Source organism: Gymnoscopelus microlampas, assembly GCF_963454915.1.
Source record: "Gymnoscopelus microlampas genome assembly, chromosome: 1".
Lineage (NCBI taxonomy): Eukaryota > Metazoa > Chordata > Actinopteri > Myctophiformes > Myctophidae > Gymnoscopelus > Gymnoscopelus microlampas.
In genome coordinates, this window is record NC_139962.1 from 10,113,535 (window position 1) to 10,131,602 (window position 18,068).

General features: G+C 40.9%; 1 protein-coding gene across 2 annotated transcripts; it reads right to left on the reverse strand.

Annotated features, from left to right (window-relative positions):
* Positions 1 to 1,875: 1,875 nt before the first annotated feature.
* LOC311050729 (RNA-binding protein, mRNA-processing factor 2a) lies at positions 1,876 to 17,780 on the reverse strand. 2 transcript variants are annotated; one of them, XM_084064856.1, is made up of 8 exons: positions 17,205 to 17,780; positions 13,497 to 13,574; positions 11,994 to 12,032; positions 11,466 to 11,528; positions 9,088 to 9,238; positions 7,404 to 7,552; positions 3,541 to 3,609; positions 1,876 to 3,017 (listed from the first exon to the last, which is right to left on the reverse strand). In XM_084064856.1, exons 1-7 carry the CDS (start codon positions 17,583 to 17,585, stop codon positions 3,544 to 3,546), a joined length of 927 nt encoding a protein of 308 aa, XP_083920982.1. In that variant the 5' UTR covers positions 17,586 to 17,780; the 3' UTR covers positions 1,876 to 3,017; positions 3,541 to 3,543. The 2 variants fall into 2 exon arrangements, with proteins under 2 accessions (XP_083920982.1, XP_083920981.1); XM_084064855.1 differs by having other exon boundaries at positions 17,196 to 17,780.
* Between the last annotated feature and the right edge of the window lie 288 nt (positions 17,781 to 18,068).

An 18,068-nucleotide genomic window follows, 5' to 3' on the forward strand; every position in this document is an offset into this window, starting at 1 on the left:
CAACCATTCTGCCAGTAGTATGAAATACTGCATAGGCATGCAGAATCACATATCAGATATAATAAGTATAATAATACTGTAAATTGCCATTTAAAGTACAGCTAACTTGTACTGTTTTGAATGTTTGATATTCATGTAGTTTAATAGCCATGTAACTTGTGAGATACCACTGTAATTAAAGTTCTCCGGGCAAAATAATCTTTTTAACTGAAAAACATGCAGTATAGGATTAGCCATGAAAAGGGTACAAAATATGCCATTAATATTATAATTTCATAACCAGAACAGAGGGGGGAAAACACATGCCCACTTATGTCTGTTTATATACATTGTATGTTTAAGTCTTTTTCTTTTTTTTGTTGCCGAGTCAAACAAGGTTTGTACATTTACTTGAAACTATTAGATTGCTCTTCTACATCAAGACATAAAGGGCTTGAAAGAGTAATTGGTCTTTTCAGCTAAATAGATAACAAAGAATTAAGTTCAATAACATATTCAGTGAACCAGAAGTTCATAGACAGCCCCCAAAGCTGCCACCTCTCCGCCCACTGTAATTAAGCAGCTGGTCCGATTGAGAGGGGCCACTTTAAAGGGCCACTTAAAGGACTCCCTTGAGAGAGCATCATGGTTGGCTGAGCGGAACAGCTTACCAGCGTTATGAGGCTGGAGTGTGGAGGTCAGGTCCACTCATGATGCAAGCAGACACTAATGCAATGCTGCATTCCAAATGAACAGCAGCCATGAATTATTGACATGCGATATCCACAAATGTACAGACTAGTTAGTTTATGCTTCAGCGAATGAGTCTTCGTGTGACATGTCACCCCAACAAAAATGATGCGGTCTCTTTTCCTCAGTTAAAAATACATAATTGCAAAGCAATGTCACTTTAACCAAAGCACAAATTAGGCTGTAACCTCTTAAAACCACTAGACTTAGTAAGTAAATTGGATCCGAGTTGGCCCTGTACTTAGGACAGTCCCCCCCCCCCCCCACACACACACACCAAATAGACGATCTACAAGCTTGCAATGTGATTGTGAGCTTGTAGATATTGTCTGTCGGGGAGAAACCACATACTGCATGTCAAAAACTGTGTTCAGGATTCAATTTTTTTTTTTAAGGCAAAAGCTGCAAATCTAAGAGCTTGTTTAGAGCTTGTGGATGCTGTAGTGTGCGTTATCACGTAGGGTATGAACTTACGAAACACAAAAAGCTAAAACATGGTCGAATCTCCATGTTTTAGCTTTTTGTCCGACACTGATATACTATAAATGTTCCCATCAGAATATGGATGCTGGGGTTCAAGTTAAAGCCTTTAGGTAAAGCCTTGTGTCCTGGGCATGTCAGAATGTACACCTACATATCGGCACAAATAGGTAAGCATTAAGCAAAAATAGCAGATCTACAAGTTGCAAACTTGTAGATCTGCCATCCTCGACCACTGGGGGGTCCTGGTTAACTAAGTATCAAATGTTTAATTTTTTTTTACATAGCGCTGCTTTAAATAAATTAATAAAAGTAATGTTGTCCAATCTGCATGTTAATACAATATAACTTATACCATTGGGGTGGTTGTATTTTGTCTCCCTGCTCTTCTATTGAGACTTTAGATCGTGTCAAAGGTCGTGTCTCACCTAGACACAGGATCGGACATGAATTTTGACCTGATGGTCAAGATTCAATTTATCCCCTGAGCAAGCAGGCAGGCCATTAGCTCAATGGTAAAAATGTCAGAACTTTCGCAGGAAACTGGGTTAAAATCCAGAGTAGTAGAGGTCATAGTGCAGCTCTAAATGATTAAATGTACATTATACCTGTATGACAAATATGTCCAAATCACAGTTCATTGGTTACACAGACATGACACAGGAATGCATTCACTTGCTTCTTTTATTCATAAGATGGGAATATTTGTACATCTTATGCACAGCAGATATAAAGACAAATATTTTTCTAAACCACAAACTTAAATTCCTCCATCATTCTAAATCCTGCTTCCCATTTCATATAAATGGCCCCACACAAAAAACAAGCCTTAAACGTTTGTAGTCCAGTTTCACATTCTGAAAGATCAGCGTTTTACAGCAATCTCATTTTAGCAGTCAGGATGGCACAAGCCACGTTCAGAACACTTCCTCTTTTTTTATTTTATTGACAGACACACCTTCCCCTTTAAAACAAATACAATTGCACTTTTTTTTCTTTTTTAAACTACTTCAACAGGATTATAGGATCGAAAATAACACCAAAAACACATGAGACTAAACATCCAACTTAATACAAGTTCATTATTTAGTTACACAAAAAAATAATGCATAAATATACATTACGCAAAAAGTACAAAAGTACTTGCACTCGTCTTTTGCTCAAATAATACATATTGATATGGTCAGGTTAAGGGGCAAGGGACTGTCGTCTGAACATAGGGATGCATTCACAAGGGTCCATGCAAGATAAGCCATTTACACAACAGCCTAGCTTTCACAGAGGTAACGACCGGGTTCTACAGGAAAACTAAACTTCATCATTCTAGGCCAAGGTAAAGAAGCAACACAAACACTAAGTAAATTAGGGTACACACAGAACTCTGCGTTCTAAATTCATGCCAAAAAACGACTTCAACATGCAATGACTCGACTCTCCTAAAGCCTGCACAGAGCCACAACAATAGCCCATGGAAGGGACTAGCTTAAGAATGGACAACTTCATCAACAGGACAGGCTTTCCCCAGCAATTATCTATCATCCATCGTTTACCTTTGCCCGAGGTTTTTGTTTTGAAGTGCTATATAAGACGGTACCGCAAATAGTTGCCAAAAGAGGAATCCTAAGCTCAGTCTCTCCACACAGCCAAGATAGTTTCAGCTGGCTCCCTCTCCGGGATAGCCCAGAGAGGACATATAAATACTGTATGTTTGTAATGCACAATTGTCCATTAAATAAACCTGATTAAATTAAACAAAGAACTTGGTAAACCTCACTTCAGCTGGAGGAAGGCGTCATTTCCATGGAGTCCTGGGAAGAAAGAGGGGGAAAAAAAAAGGGAGGGGATTATTTTCAGATGATTTTAACCCTTTGAGTGCCGCGCTATGAGCTTGTAGATCTGCTGTTTTTTATCGTGAAAATGTGTGCAAATATTGGAATATATATTTGTTAAAGCGAACGTTTGTAAGATATTTAGTTCCAGGGACCCCCAGAAACAAAGATTTGAGTTACAAATGTCAGCTTAAAAAAAACAAAACCAAATATTTGCAAACAATTACAATATTTGGAAGAAAAAGTGATTTAAAAAAAATTGTAGATCTACAAGGTCATAGCGCGGCACCGAGTGCTGTGCTATGAGCTTGTAGATCTGCTATTGTTGAATAGCCAAATAATCGGTGTTGTTGATTTGGTGTTGTTGATTCATCATCAATGCTGACAATGAAAACAAAGTGTGTCATTTTCTGTGTGAATAACATAATTAATATAAACTTCATAAACGGGGAGTTTTCAGCTTGCGTAACATGAGGTTGGTAGAAATAAAACGGTTACTCACATTCTAACAAAACTGCCGGGATTTCCATCCAGGCTGGGACGTCTCAGAGGGTGTGGGGTACCAGCGCATCTACAGAGACAAACACATCCAGAGACAAAGTCACATAGTGTACAACAGACCCAAAAACAATCAGTTATTGGTTCTCAAAGTGGCGATCGGGGAACCCCAGGGGTCTTTGAGGGGGTTCCCATTAAAATGTGTTATATAGAGTCACAATAATTTTAACCACTTTAAACCTTTTATACTTACTGGCTACTTTGAAAAATATTGAAAATGTGTGCAAACCTTTGAATATATATTTTTATAGCGAACATTTGTAACTCAAATCTTTGCTTCTGGGGGTCCCTGGAACAAAATATTTTGAGATGGGGGTCCGCGGCCAAATGCATATCATTTTGGGGGTCCTTGACATGAAAAAGTTGAGAACCACTGATGTACAGTACTGAACACCAGAACAACATTTATCTTCAGTGCTATGATTTAAACATGTAATAAGAGGGTGTGAGTACATCACATAATAGTGATTGACTTTAGGTTTAACCACATTAAAAAAGTGTGTTCGTGAAAAGTTAAAGCTCTATATTATGATAGTAATCATCACTGTTAACAGGCGTCTCGCCAGCTCTTTATACAGAAAATATACTGCTCAAAGAAATGTAGGGAACACTTTGATCCCTTAATTATTTTGATTCAGGTCGGGTGATCCAGTTCCAAATCTGCTAATTTCTTTTTGTTTCATTAATTCCCATTTCACTTGTTTATCCTGTAGGAGTTCTCTCCTGATTGGATAAAGGTTGATATCCTGACATTAAAATGTAGTTTCTGAAAGTGCTGGAAAGATGGTGGGGGGGGGGGGGGGGCGTCTTTAGGGTTTGTTTACCAACAGTGTTTGTTTACTATCGATTACCATCAGAATATAGTATACCCCTTTAATCCTGATTAGCTACTTTGAGCATGTCATTCTAGGTGGATTTAAAAATATATAGACATAGCAGATCTACAAGCTTAAACGTTGTGATACATCGTGAGCTTGTAGATTGTTCATTTTCGCTACTGGTCATACGATCAAGTACACAGGGCTTCAGAGGTTAAAGAGATGCAGGAATGCCTCTGCAGAAATTGTCCCTTTTTAAGCCATGAGAATGTAGGTCACAGTTCCTCCGTGAGGACAATTAGTCCCAGAGTAATTAACAGGCATGGAAATGGTGAGTGGTCTTAACGACCTCTCTGTGTTAAACATTTGCACAGGGTGACAGAGTGACAAAATGACAGTCCCCATATCCCACTATATACATCCACAACATGACTAAACCATGAGGTACCTTGCATTACCACCTGGGGGCCATTTCCCCACACATTCTTGAGCACAAAAAAAAAAAAAGCAAAGAGGTCAAAGTAATTGCAAGGACAAATGACTAATGTAGAGATTCAAAGGTTAGAGAAATATTAGTATGATAAGTCTGTTGGGTGGAAACCTTGTATGTCCAAAACAGTTACTTTTCAGAAGAAAAAAAAAAAAACCTATGTTTCAATGAATACAATGCAGTTATTTGGTCACAAGCTCTTGTTCTTCATTAAACCCAGGGGCCGATTCAACCACTTTCAATCTGCATGGAATCCGTATTTTGGGCCTTTTAATAGGCAACAATTTTCTAAAGGTTTCAAAAATAGCAGATCTACAAGCTCAACGCATCACAACACGTGAGCTTGCAGATCATCTGAATTCACTACTTTTAGCAAACGCTGTCATACTTTTGGCCAACACTGTCATACGAAGTATAAAATAAGCCAATAAGAATTTACAGAGAAAAGGAAAAGGAAATATGGAGATACAAGGTTACTGGCTGACAGCGGCGATATACAGTCTGACAACGCGGGACACAAGAGCCTTCGCATGCATCCATAACAGACGGTATCAGTGGGAAGAAAACTTGCGGTATTTTAGGGATCCATCATCAGATTGCAATTAGCGGACCTTCCCCGCCCTTTGTACGGCTACACAGAGCTTATATTCCAGTAGAGGGGGGACGTGTCGTGGACAGTAAGTTGGCACCTCTAGAGATGGCCATCACAACTCTCCCAGCGAATAAATACCTTACATTCCTTCACCCTCCGTCCGCGGGAAAAATAGGCTACATAATAGCCGCCTGCTCTGCAGTGCGGCACTCCCACCCCGTCGCTGTGTTTCATATGTTGCAGGAGGAAGTTAGCTCAGCAATGAACTTCCACTGACCCAACAGGGAGAAATATTTTCCATTGCTATTGTTTATTGAAAAAAGGGGTTTGCAGAGAGCTTTGGCTAGCATTACTACATCTAGACAACAATTAGCCTGACAATGGAAGCACTTCCTGCCACTTCCTTTCCATCTGCTGAGGATTCTATGTGCTCATTCAATTAAAAAGAAAAGGGACACATTCTACTTTGGGGGTTGAAAAGAATGTCTGTTGTTACATTTCTAGAACATTTTTATTTCTAGAACATTGTGTCAAATCGTTTTTTTTTCCTCCCTTCATTTCATAACAAAGGGTGTGGATAGGATGCTATTGCTTCTTCAAGTCGAGCCAAGTTTCAAACTTATCTTTTGGAACACATAACTCCTATTTTTGTATCCAGTAAAGACACATGCCTTAGGGCACGGTCACACCGCACTTTGATTCTACCTATGAGGGCGGATTCTGCCAATGCATTTCAAGGGCGCTTTTTTTTTGCAGAAATCCGCAAATGGCAGCAAACCGCGCCAATCCCATTGAAGTGCATTGGAAGAATCCGCCCTCAAAGGGAGAATGAAAGTGCGGTGTGACCGTGCCCTTAGGCCATGTTTTCCCAGCTGAAAACAAAAAAAAACGTCCATCAATACGCCCAAAGTTGAACATTTTTCAACTCTCAGCAACCAGATAAAAATGGCTGACGTGCACAGAATAGACACTTAGCACCTTGTCACTCTGCTGGTGTTTCCAGCATGGTGTAAATAAGCAGGCATTCCATTTGGAAAAAAAAACGGCCACCGCTCTCATAAAAAAAAAAAAAACACCTTGGTGGACAGCGTCCATTTTCTCATTCACCCTCATGTACAAGCTGCATATTGACAAGTGGAGGGCCTCCATTAGAGCCCAGTTATATTTGGTCGCACGTCGGCAGTGTCAGGCACATAAAATAGACCCTATCTATAACCTCACAAAACATCACGCTGTGACATGTTGTGAGCTTATGGAACTGCCATTTTCGGCGTGCGACACAACCACAGAACCAAGCATAATGTTGTGCATTAGATTCACCTGCTCTCAAGTGCACACACACGGGAAGCAGTGGACTTAGGTAGGTAGGGGGTGTTTGTGTGCAGAGTGTGGTCGAGGGTCTAATTGGGTGGCAATGTCCGACCTAGAATATATATACACTAGGTCGGACCGGCTCACGACGCTGTGAGCTTGTAGATCGGCCAAATATTCACAGAATTTGTACCAATCCAGATTGGTCTGATCCAAGTCTCAACAGCCAAAAAGAAACTAATGGAAACAGATTTGAACCACATGCCTTGTTCAGACTGCATAAAACCAACCCGACTCCAATCCAGATAGGAAATCAGATTTGGGCTGCTAGTCTGAACAAGGCCTAAAAACAGACACTAGGGTTTAACCACAGAAACGATATTTTGATGGAGGGGGGGACATAGGCCCCAAAATAGCAGATCTGCAAGTTCACAACACGTTCACAGGGCTTGTAGATCAGCCATTTTCGGCAAAAAGATTTTAGTTGCAGATCGAAAAGAAGAGAGTGCACCAAGTACAACTCGGGTGCGTTTAGGTGGTTAAAAAGGAAATAGAAAAGAAAGGGAAAAGAAGAGACACACCGGTTGGTCCCTCACCTGGGCGTGGAGGGCTGCGGCGGCGGCTGCGGCGGCCGGGTAGCTGAAGGCGGCGTGGGGCAGGCCAGGGGTGAGCTCCGTGGTGTACAGAGGGTAAGGGGTCCAGGCGTCTGGGGACGCTGGGATCAGTGCTGCCCCCGTCAGGTCATCTGAGGGTCATCACGTGGAAGAGGAAGGATGAGATCATCAATTAGTGTTTTGTATCGTTGATGACATGTATCATTGTGTCGTTTCCATTGTGGTCCTATGTATTCAATTAATCAACATACTGTAGCATAAAAAAAAAAAAAAACACAAGTCCCCAGGACTTTTGTGACTTCCAGCCTTAATGTCTGTCTGTACCACGTGCCGGCTATATTTCTCACCAATTAAGTATTCAATCCTCCCCATTTCAACAATTCACAGCTTATAGAGTCCTGGTCAGATTATTAACTGGTGGTCTTACTGGCACAAATGACTGTAAAGAAAATGTTATTTTTTATATAACAACCAGTCTACGTAAATGTGTTCTTCTCTAAACACCACTTAGAGAAGACCCCCCCACTTGTGTCAAAATGACACAGGCACCGGAAATGTATTTATTCAATGTAAAGTTAATAATTATAGTTTCTCACAATGCTACTGTTGCTTTCCAAAATATCCTCGTAGCTAGGACACTGCAGCAGTCATTTGAGCGCTACTTCCATTTCTGTTTTGAACCGATTCCTGGGAATCGCAGTTCTAACAGACGACGGCGCTACCGGAGGTGCCAACAAAAATATAAAAACGGATGTCACACAGTTAAGACTTAACTAAAGTAATCCTTCAGTGTATATAATGGGGCTTTCCCCGTCTTCGGTACATACGTATTATAATATACTGTAGGCTTACAAACCAAAACAAACAATTTTGCAGTTTTATAACGATACAACAAACCTCCTCTGAAAAGTTTACATCATTACTGCACCTGCAATTGCAGATTTGGCCAAGGTAGAGGAATTTGAAATTGCACCCAAAACATAGCCCTAAAAACAGACATCTGCCGCCTCCTGACTGAAGCCTATTGGGACAAGCAGGTGCAAAAGCAAAGAGCTGAGGCACAGCGGCTCGCTAGCCTCTGTGAAACTGGTCTGCTGGGGAACAAACCGCAGTCAGAGATGATGCATGCACGTGGAGAGTGAAGTTAGTTTTTTTTCGCGCCCACTTTTCATTTACCCACAAGTTTGAGTGTTAAAGAGGAACCGTGCCAATCCGGTCATTCCATTGTGAGAATGTGACAACACTTTCCAAAAGCGCCCTGAATCTCGAGCGCTCCCTTGCGTGGCGCAGGAAAACCTCAACCGTGTTATTTTTTTTAAAAACGTACAGTAGGCTGCTGTCTGGTTTCTGGACATTTATCTCCGCTCTCACTATATTATCCATTTGGCCAACTATACTGTCTGGCTCTCGCCAAACTCTAACCGGACTCAGCTTTAACAAACAATAGTAGGCACTGAGTGGTACAGTAGGCTGGTTTTACAGGTGTGAGATCTACAGTATCTTGACGAGCAGGGTGCTTTGGAAAGTGTCCATTTTCCTCAGAACAGAATGACTAAGATCGCATAAAAAAAAACAAAAGTTCCCTTTTAACCACGAAAGGAGAACGGCGCTGCCTGGGTGAAAGAGTGGATGAAGAGACTAGGAGCCGTGCAGCCGTACAACTTACATGGGTCCCGTGCAATGAAGTGAGCTCCTAGAGCAGGGTGGATATTTGTGGGGTTCGGTGTAGCCATCAGCTTACTCTTTGCCATCTTCGTGTTGGCTTTAGCAAACTCTAAGCGCAGGGTCTGAGGGCTTTCGGGATCAAAACGGACGCCCTGCGAGGGGGGGGAAGAGACGGAGGGGGGGTGGAGGTACAGAGTATTTTTTAAAGGGAGGTGGACTGAGTTTACAGGGGGCGTGACATCTAAAAAAAAAAAAAAAAAACTCAGGTCTAACATGGCCTTGTTCCTTTAGCCACGTTTAAACACTCACAATGCATCCTTCACACTCCCTCGAGTTATGGGTGAGTTCTGTCAAACCGTATGCCCTTCAAACAAATTATGTTTAGGCCAGTCATGATCGTAAATTAGAGAGGGGGAAAGAGAGAGGGACTGAAGGATACGTTGTAGGAGCGTTTGAACATGCTTGTATCTCTTTTGGCTTCATGACCAGAACAGATAAGCGGTTCCACACCACTGGGAGGTACAAAGCATCCACCCTATGATCCACCCGGTCAGGAAGGAAAAGGAGATGAGGAGCAGGGCTCACGCCACAGCAACATCCAGAGCGCTCCTTTAACTCTTGAGTGAAAAGAAAAAATGGACCTGTGAGTGAGGGGCCATTTTTTTCCACTGTCAAGAGTTAAGGGTAGGGTACGGTAAGTGATATTTCTGTTAAGACAAGTGTTAAATAGCTCCAAATTCTGACAGTACTCATTGCTAGATATATAATGTTTGTTTAGTTAACAGGTCCAGCTCTTTAGTAAGGAGAAAATGCATTTTTCAGGTCGGCATAGACCAATTATTTGCTTACCAACATTGAGACTGGACGCACAGGCGATTGTTTCATGCAATCAATTCCCAACATATTGTTTCGGGGTGCGCTCGTTTCAGTTCATTCAACTTCCTCTTGTGTGTTCAGTTGGCTAGTGAGGCGCGCCCTAGCGAGACATGACAGAATGGGTTTCATTTGGTGCCGGCCTGCGCGCATTACTGGTTCTTATCATTGTGACGTTGTCCGTTAAGGGGTCTAATTCAATCAGGAGAGAGAACTCGCACAGGCTACATATTGAACAAGTGAAATTGGAAGTGATGACACAAAGAAGTGACAAGACAAAATTGGAACACTATACAATTGAAGCTGATAAATGGGTACAATTTCCTGATTGGCTGATGATTGGCAACCCACCCCTACCTGAAAATGTATTTTCTGTTTATTAAAGAGCTGAAGAGACGGGCGACTCCTGTTACTGAACAAACACTCTATAGCAATGAGTACTACCAGAATATAGAGCTTTAACCTTTTAACAAAACACTTGAATTTAACCAAAGAATATCACTTACCCTACTTTAAATGAACGCTCAGAATTTTGCTGTGCATACAATACTTTGGTGTCATTTACTTTTCTGGTGGTTTGGCCCTGCTTTGTGTGTTCTGTGCCCTAAGCATTGTGCCCACATGCAGGTGAGTAGCCTAGTACTTTGGTGTGTGTTTTGTGTGTTTGTGTGGTGTGAGACTGCTGGTGTATCTAAGAGGTGATGCGCTAGATACTATGACAGAGAGAGAAGTGTTAGATAACTGCCAATGTGGGCTACTTGGTGAACAGAATTAAAAAACGGGGTTACTACAGAAGACGGGTGTAAATTCTACCAACGTGGCTATTACGTTAACATGTGTTACAGTTAAAGCAGTGGTATGCAAATGAGGAAGGCTATACCAGACTTCAGGATGGGACGTGAACCAAGGTCAAAGGTCAAAGTTAAACTACCGTAAGCCTACAGGACTCTGGTCTGTGTCCAAAAAGGCCCTGCCCTTGAATTGTAAAAGACAAAATGGGTTGGCTTTGAGAAATTGTAAGGGATTGGTTTATGCAGTGATATATATTTTTCGTTTATTTCCCATAGTCACTGCAAAATCCTGAGTTAACATGTTATCTAAAAAATGTAATAACACTAATCATTTTGCAGCGTTTCTTTCAGTTTTGAGAAAAGGACAAGAAGAAATGTCAAAAACAAACTATGTTACAACACACAAAACATTTTAAAAAAAGAACAGTAAAACAGCAATTGTACATATTTCTTGTTTTTCATACCAGTAACCTGTAAAATGATTGTATGACGTTCTGCATAGTAGTGTATATCTGTCCGTTTTCTTAAATGCCATCATAATTTGAGTGCGTGGGGATCTCATTTTAAATAAGCCATTGTGCTTTTATGAGCGATCCAGTTTAGAGGACCTTGTATTGTGAATCGTACTTCCATGTACTGTTTCCATGTCTTTTCTAAATAAAGTATTCAATCAATCAAACAGTTGACAGAGTGTTGTGGATGGATGGGTGCTTACATTTAACGCATTTTTCGCTGCTTCGGCTCCGGATCGACTGTCAAAGGTTACAAACCCAACAGGCTGGAAGAAGAGAAGAGGTTACACATCACTGACATGACAGCACCCCTCTTCAAGTTAACAGCTTACACTCCTTATAGGGCTGGGCGAGCAAACAGGACATTTCTTTACGCAATACCTCGATAGATATTTTGACAACCAAATAGTTTTGTGACCACAATCAATTTTCTTTAAAATGTTTCAGGAAATTCAAAACTAATGAAGACAGCTAATCTACAAGCTCACAATGCATCATGATGAGCTTGTATTTCCATCTTCTGAAAATACCACCATCCACAAGCAGATGCATCACGATATTTTTTACAGTTTTATTTGGGGAGGGGGGGAGGGACCAACAAAATCAAATAACTTGCAGATAACTCGCAGCCCAGCCATAATAAAGATTAGATTAACTCCATTAAATGCATAATTTATGGACTGAATATAGTATTAAAGTCATTCCCAGCACTGACAAGAGTAAAGCCTCACCTGTTTTGATGTTAACTTAATCAGTGACCCTTCATAACCCTGTGGAGAGGAAAGATAGCCAATTATCCAACATGGAGTCACATGAAGCTAGCCGTGCACCTGCATGGTGTGCGCACGTTGAGCCGCTCTGCTAGCTCGTCATATACGCACGAGCAGCAGACTTTATGCTTAACCATGTATGGTAAAGGAGGAGAATAATTTACAACTACTAGTATGTGTATGAATGTAGCTTTCACTGATTTGCTTAAAAAACATGCCACAGAACATTTATAAGACCGCTGTGTGAGTGTACATTTAGTTTACAATGAATCATATGCATCATTTCCAAATAAAGCCATTGCTTTACACCAAAGTGTAGACAGAATAAAGACTGGTTACAACGCGAGCAGCTTGCTGGGAAAGAGAAGGGGAGTTGTGCCTCAAGTCAACAGACTTCAATGATAGATGGGATCGCTCCTAATCCTGATTTACAACCATGGAAAATTAAACAACTTTCACCGGCTGTGTCTTTCAGAAACACAATCCAAACCAGACTCTGCTTCCGAGACTTCAACATGGAGGTAGACTCTTTTAAACAGTCACAACAAAACGCTTTAATGTGGCTTTGCCAAGTATGGACAAACGACGAACGAGAGCCTTCTGGTGAAAACTGCTAAGCCTTCTCTGACAGTTCTAACAGAGGCGAACCACCACGACTTTTAACTTGACACCAGATTAATTGAAAGACGGATTTAAAAAAAGTCACACTTAACTGAACACCAGATTCAACGTTTTAAGTGCCATTCACACTGAGCCCTATAGCTATATCGTTCACCATTGTATCGTTTTAAGAGTGTGAATGGCTCTTTACACATGGTTTGAGAACTAACGCTTAATTTATGCTCCCATCACATGACGGTGTCAATAAAGCTTGTTTTTCTCGGCATCGGGGTATAGATTTGGGGCATTACTTTGGACAACAAGGCATTCGAGTGCAGCAGCAGCTCCATAATAAACGTGTGAAAGCAAATGGAAGGCATGATGAACCGCTTTTTTCCCTGAGAGGCAAGCTAGGTCACAGGGAGGTACTGTTGGCCAATCGCAAGGGCTACTCATTTACACATTCCACAAGCTCATCCATGCAGGATGATACCACTTCCAATTTGGTTCAGTTAGGAGGGAGTGTTTATGGAATTAGATGAGTCCAGTCCCAAACACTCAGCTATGGACGAACAATGGCATGGCCTCATTACCATACACAGTCAAACCCTGAGTGTTGGTTTAACTCCCGAGAGTGTGCAAATGTAACCAAATGGACCCTTTAAAAGGGTCCATTTGGTTACATTTGCACACTCTCGGGAGTTGCAGATTGATAAAGTTGACAGGATTTCACTTGTGTATACAAACAAACCACCATTATGTAGACCACTTTGTATACTTCACGTGGAACCAAGTCAGCGATGATTTACGGTATCGTCTCGTGAAAACGCGTCATTTATAATAGTGGAGCCTGCTACCACTTACCTTGAATGGTCTGAAGAGGAGATAGAGTTCTCGTGGTTTGATGTCTACTGGTAGGCCGCTGACAAACAGCGTGCGTACCTGCAATAAAAATATATAAAAGACAACTTTGAGACAACATTCCAAAGTACAAAACCCAAATCTTATCATGAAATGGACCATCTAAAGCCACATCTCGTAATACCTTTCATTCAGGAGTTTTGATTACAAGAGTATAAATGAGTAAAGTTCTTCTGTTTTTTCCCTCAACATAACACATAAAGATTGGTATTATCCATTACAAGAACAATTTTGATTTACTGTAACAAGGCCCTCCAAAAGGTGTCAGCTTTCCTGTAGGACTCAATCAAGAACATTGAATATGAATTAATTTACAAGGTATAATCATAAAATAAAATGCTAATATGGGGGGAGGAAATAAAAGCAAATTTTTTAGACATGCATTAAATACAAGCACAAGCAGTGAGTGAGTGTTAAGTTGTCCTATCAAGAGTCTGATGGTTGTGTGCTGTGGAAATAAAACAAAAAAGTGCTAATTTATTAAGCCCTGAAAAATAGCTAGACCTTCACAACCCGAGCTTGTAGATCTCGCCATTTTACGGGCGCTGCCTGCATCCGACACCGTGGTACGATGGAAACGTAAAACAAACAAACGAGGCATTAGTTCCCACTCGGCGGGGAGGCCAGGCCCCACAACACAATAGGCTGCCAGAGGAACAGCGCCGGGACACAACAGGGCACAGCGTGACACCATTTCCTTCCTTTGACCCACAGCCTCGACCCCGCCGGCAGGGCTGGCTGTTCCTCCCGGCATGTTTCAGGTGCTGCACAGCAGCCAGCCTCTTGTCCTTTAATCCAGTAAGACCTGAGGCTATTCTTAAAAATGGTTTTCTAAATCCTAACAGTTTTTTGAAAAAAAAAAAAAAAAATGTTTCAAGATTTTTCAAAAATAGCAGATATACAATGGTCATAGTGCGGCACTCCGTGCCGCACTATGAGCTTGTATATCTGCTATTTTTGAATAGCCAAAGAAATCTAAAGTTACACAGATGCGTTCCAGGTATTAATGGGTCAACGCAGTCAAACCGGGAATGCATCTGTAACCACCATCCATATTTTACACTTTGGGCTATTCAAAAAAAATGGTAGATATACAAGCTCATAGCGCAGCACAGAGTGCCGCACTATGAGCTTGTACATCTGCCTTTTTTTTTAATCTTGGAAAATTTGTGCAAATCATGTATAAATATATTTTTATTCTATTTAAAGCGAACATTTTAACTCCGATCTGTTCCCTGGAACAACACATTTTGAGATGGGGGGGGGGGGGGGGGGGGGTCTGTGGACAAATACATATCATTTTGGGGGTTTCTTGACATGAACAAGTTTGAGAACCACGATATTATAGCAACATAAGCTTTTTCCAAAAGCTAGAATCCCCCAGAAGCAAAGATTTGAGTTACAAATGTTTGCCTTAAAAATATATATTCAAAGATTTGCACAAATCTTCACGATTTAAAAAAAATAGTACATCTACAAGCTCATACAGCTATGAGCTTGTATATCTGCCATTTTTGAATAGCCAAAGAAATCTAAAAATGACACAGATGCATTCCCGGTCTAAATGGGTTAAAAGTCAGCATGTACACGACTAGACGGCTTGACACAAACTCAATGGAGTTGCTATAATCGCTCCGCTGACTTCTCTTGCCATTGTGTGTGTGTGGTACTAATTGTTACATAGAAGAAAAAGGAATGGCCCAAGGGCGTTTCTGCAAGTGCCACAACAGTAAAAAAGGTAGGAAAAATAAGTAGGGAAATTAAATTTAGACGACAGCTCTTAAAAAAAAAGTCCATGTTAGCAAACTAAAATCATTTGTGATAATAATTTTACCAAATAACGCTACATTGTCACAGATTTATCTCGCTTGTGGTGTGTATAGTAATTGTCTCGCAGAAAAAGGACAGACAGACCGCTCTTAAGGACCATAGAACCTTGGCCATTACGTCATTGTCCACCCCCCCCCCCCCACAAATTGCTTCATTTTTTAGATGGTTTGTTTGCGTGTTGTCCATATTCAATAAATGTCACAGATGGCACTTGAAAAAAACCTAAAACTCACTATCGCTAAAACACTTCTTTGGCAAAGATAAAAATAAGGGATTGAAATACAGCACTTTTAAAGGAAATATATTTTTCTGTCTAATAAATTAGCCTGGCTCATTAGAAGAATAGGCCCAACTGTAATTTTAGATAAAATAGCATAATTACTTCAAAAAGGGGTGAATTAGCCATACATAGCTTTGCTAGTGTGTTTTTTCCCCCATGCCTTTTCAACATGAATGGCTGTGAAAATGATGTATTAAAATTTAGGCAGAGTTCTGCAAATGTATATAAATGTCAGGAAGGGCACAAATGTAGGGGAGGCATGCGTTAATCCGACAGACCTTTTCTCCGACTATGTGGCATCCGCGTGCGGTTAGGGTTAGGGTGAGGGTTTGGTTCGGGTTTAGTATTGGAAACGTCGGAGCGCTGCGCTGTCGGAGGAATGCGCTGTCGGACTAACATACTGCACCCCAAATGTAGACTGGTATGGTCCTGTAATTCAGTCATTATGGATATTTGTCAACAGATAATAAATAATGTCTGTCATCTCCAAAAAGGTGGAATGCCTGATAAGGCATTCAGGATCATTATTCATACTGAAATAAATGGCATATCATTTTTAAGACAAAATCTAGCTGACCTAGACCCCATGAAGAAAAAAATAAGGCCTTTATTTAAAAAAATATATTATATTTTTGGGACTAGGAACTTTATATAGCAAATGATAGAAATGATAGATTTTAGGGACAGCCATTTTATGACTATTTAACAGAACTTTCGACACATACAGCCATGCCATGGTTTAGTTAATGACAAAGACAATGTTTGACATAAAAACAATATAGTTAATTAATTTCGACAAAAAAAAACATTTAAAAAAGGTTAGTCTTGTTGTGTGGTTAGGTATAATGTTTAGAGAGCTTTCCTCCCCAGAAGGAACGGCCTAACAACGAACAGCTGCGTTAATTGTTAATCCTCAACAGCCCGTGTAAAAAAACTAACCTTTTTTAGGCCCAAATATAGATTTATAGTGGCTAAAGGTTGATATTATCTCACAAACACAAATTAAAACAAACAAGCGTGTTAATTGACAACTGACAAGGAAAAAAAAGCCGATATGTGTGCGGCTTAATCTTATAATATATATATAATCTTATAATAAACCCTCTGAAGTCAATGACGAACAACAAAACGCCAATAAGCTTCATTACAGAAGAATTACGGCCACTTTCGCGGAACAAACTATTTATTAAAAGCATGAAATATAAGTCTATATGATTTATGGTCGTGAATGAAAAACACTGACATCGGTTTGTGTGCCTTTGAAGTTTGAACAGGATAAATTTAGAACCAGTTACTTTATATCTGTTCAAACCGTGTTGGTTTAACATGAAATCTGGTTACTTTGTATCCTGTTCAAACTTCAAACAATGTGTGTGTGTGTGTGTGTGTGTGTGTGTGTGTGTGTGTGTGTGTGTGCGTGTGTTCAGAGACCATGCACATACGACGGTGGGTCAGTGTCTCGCTTTTAAAAGAAAGACACAAAATGACAACTTTTTTTTTTTTTTTAAGAAGCGAAATAAAAGCTAAATGACCTTAATTACCTCCTCTTCAATGGAGACCTGGTTGTTGTTGTTCGGCTCGGTCTCGGGCTTGAGGCTCATGTTGCTGTTCTGTTCTGCCAGGGCTGCGGAGGACGAGCTGAAACAGGGATGGTGGTTAATAATAATACCAGTAGTATTATTATTAGTACTATTTCTCCTGGTCGGTGGATAATTCCCAGCAGGTCTCTTGATGTTGCTGTAGGAGCAGAGGAAGTCGTGGTGTCTCTTGGACCTGAGCAGGGCGGTGGGTCCAGAGAGGTGAGTACTGGTGGTCGTGGTATGAGCAGTAGTTCGTATTATGTCAGCGGCCGCAGCACTAGACTCCACAGACTCCAGCAATAAGGACGACGAGATAAAGCCGTTGTTGCCAGAGAGAATCATTCATAAAAGTTTTGGGGAAAGAATGATAAAGTATAAACTAAATAAAGGTGAGGAGGAAAAAAGAGGGTGGATATATTATGTGTGTGTTGTGTGTGTGTGTGCTCTGTGCTAGTGGGTGAAAAAGAGTGGTGTGTGTGTGTGAGTGTGTGTGGAGGAAGAAGAAGAAGAAGTGGTGCGTCAACCTCTCTGTCTCACATCTATGTTATTATGAAATGCACTGAGGAGAAACGAGCAGGACATGGAACTTTTTTACTGTGATTCCCTCCTCCTCCTCCTTCCTCCTCCCCCCTCCCCCTGCTACCCAATTAGGTCATCAATTATGTCCAGAGACGCACGCGGACACACACACACACACACACACACACACATGCATGGTTTTACACACGCACGCACGCACACACACACACACACACACACACACACACACACACACACACACACACACACACACACACACACACACACACACACACACACACACAC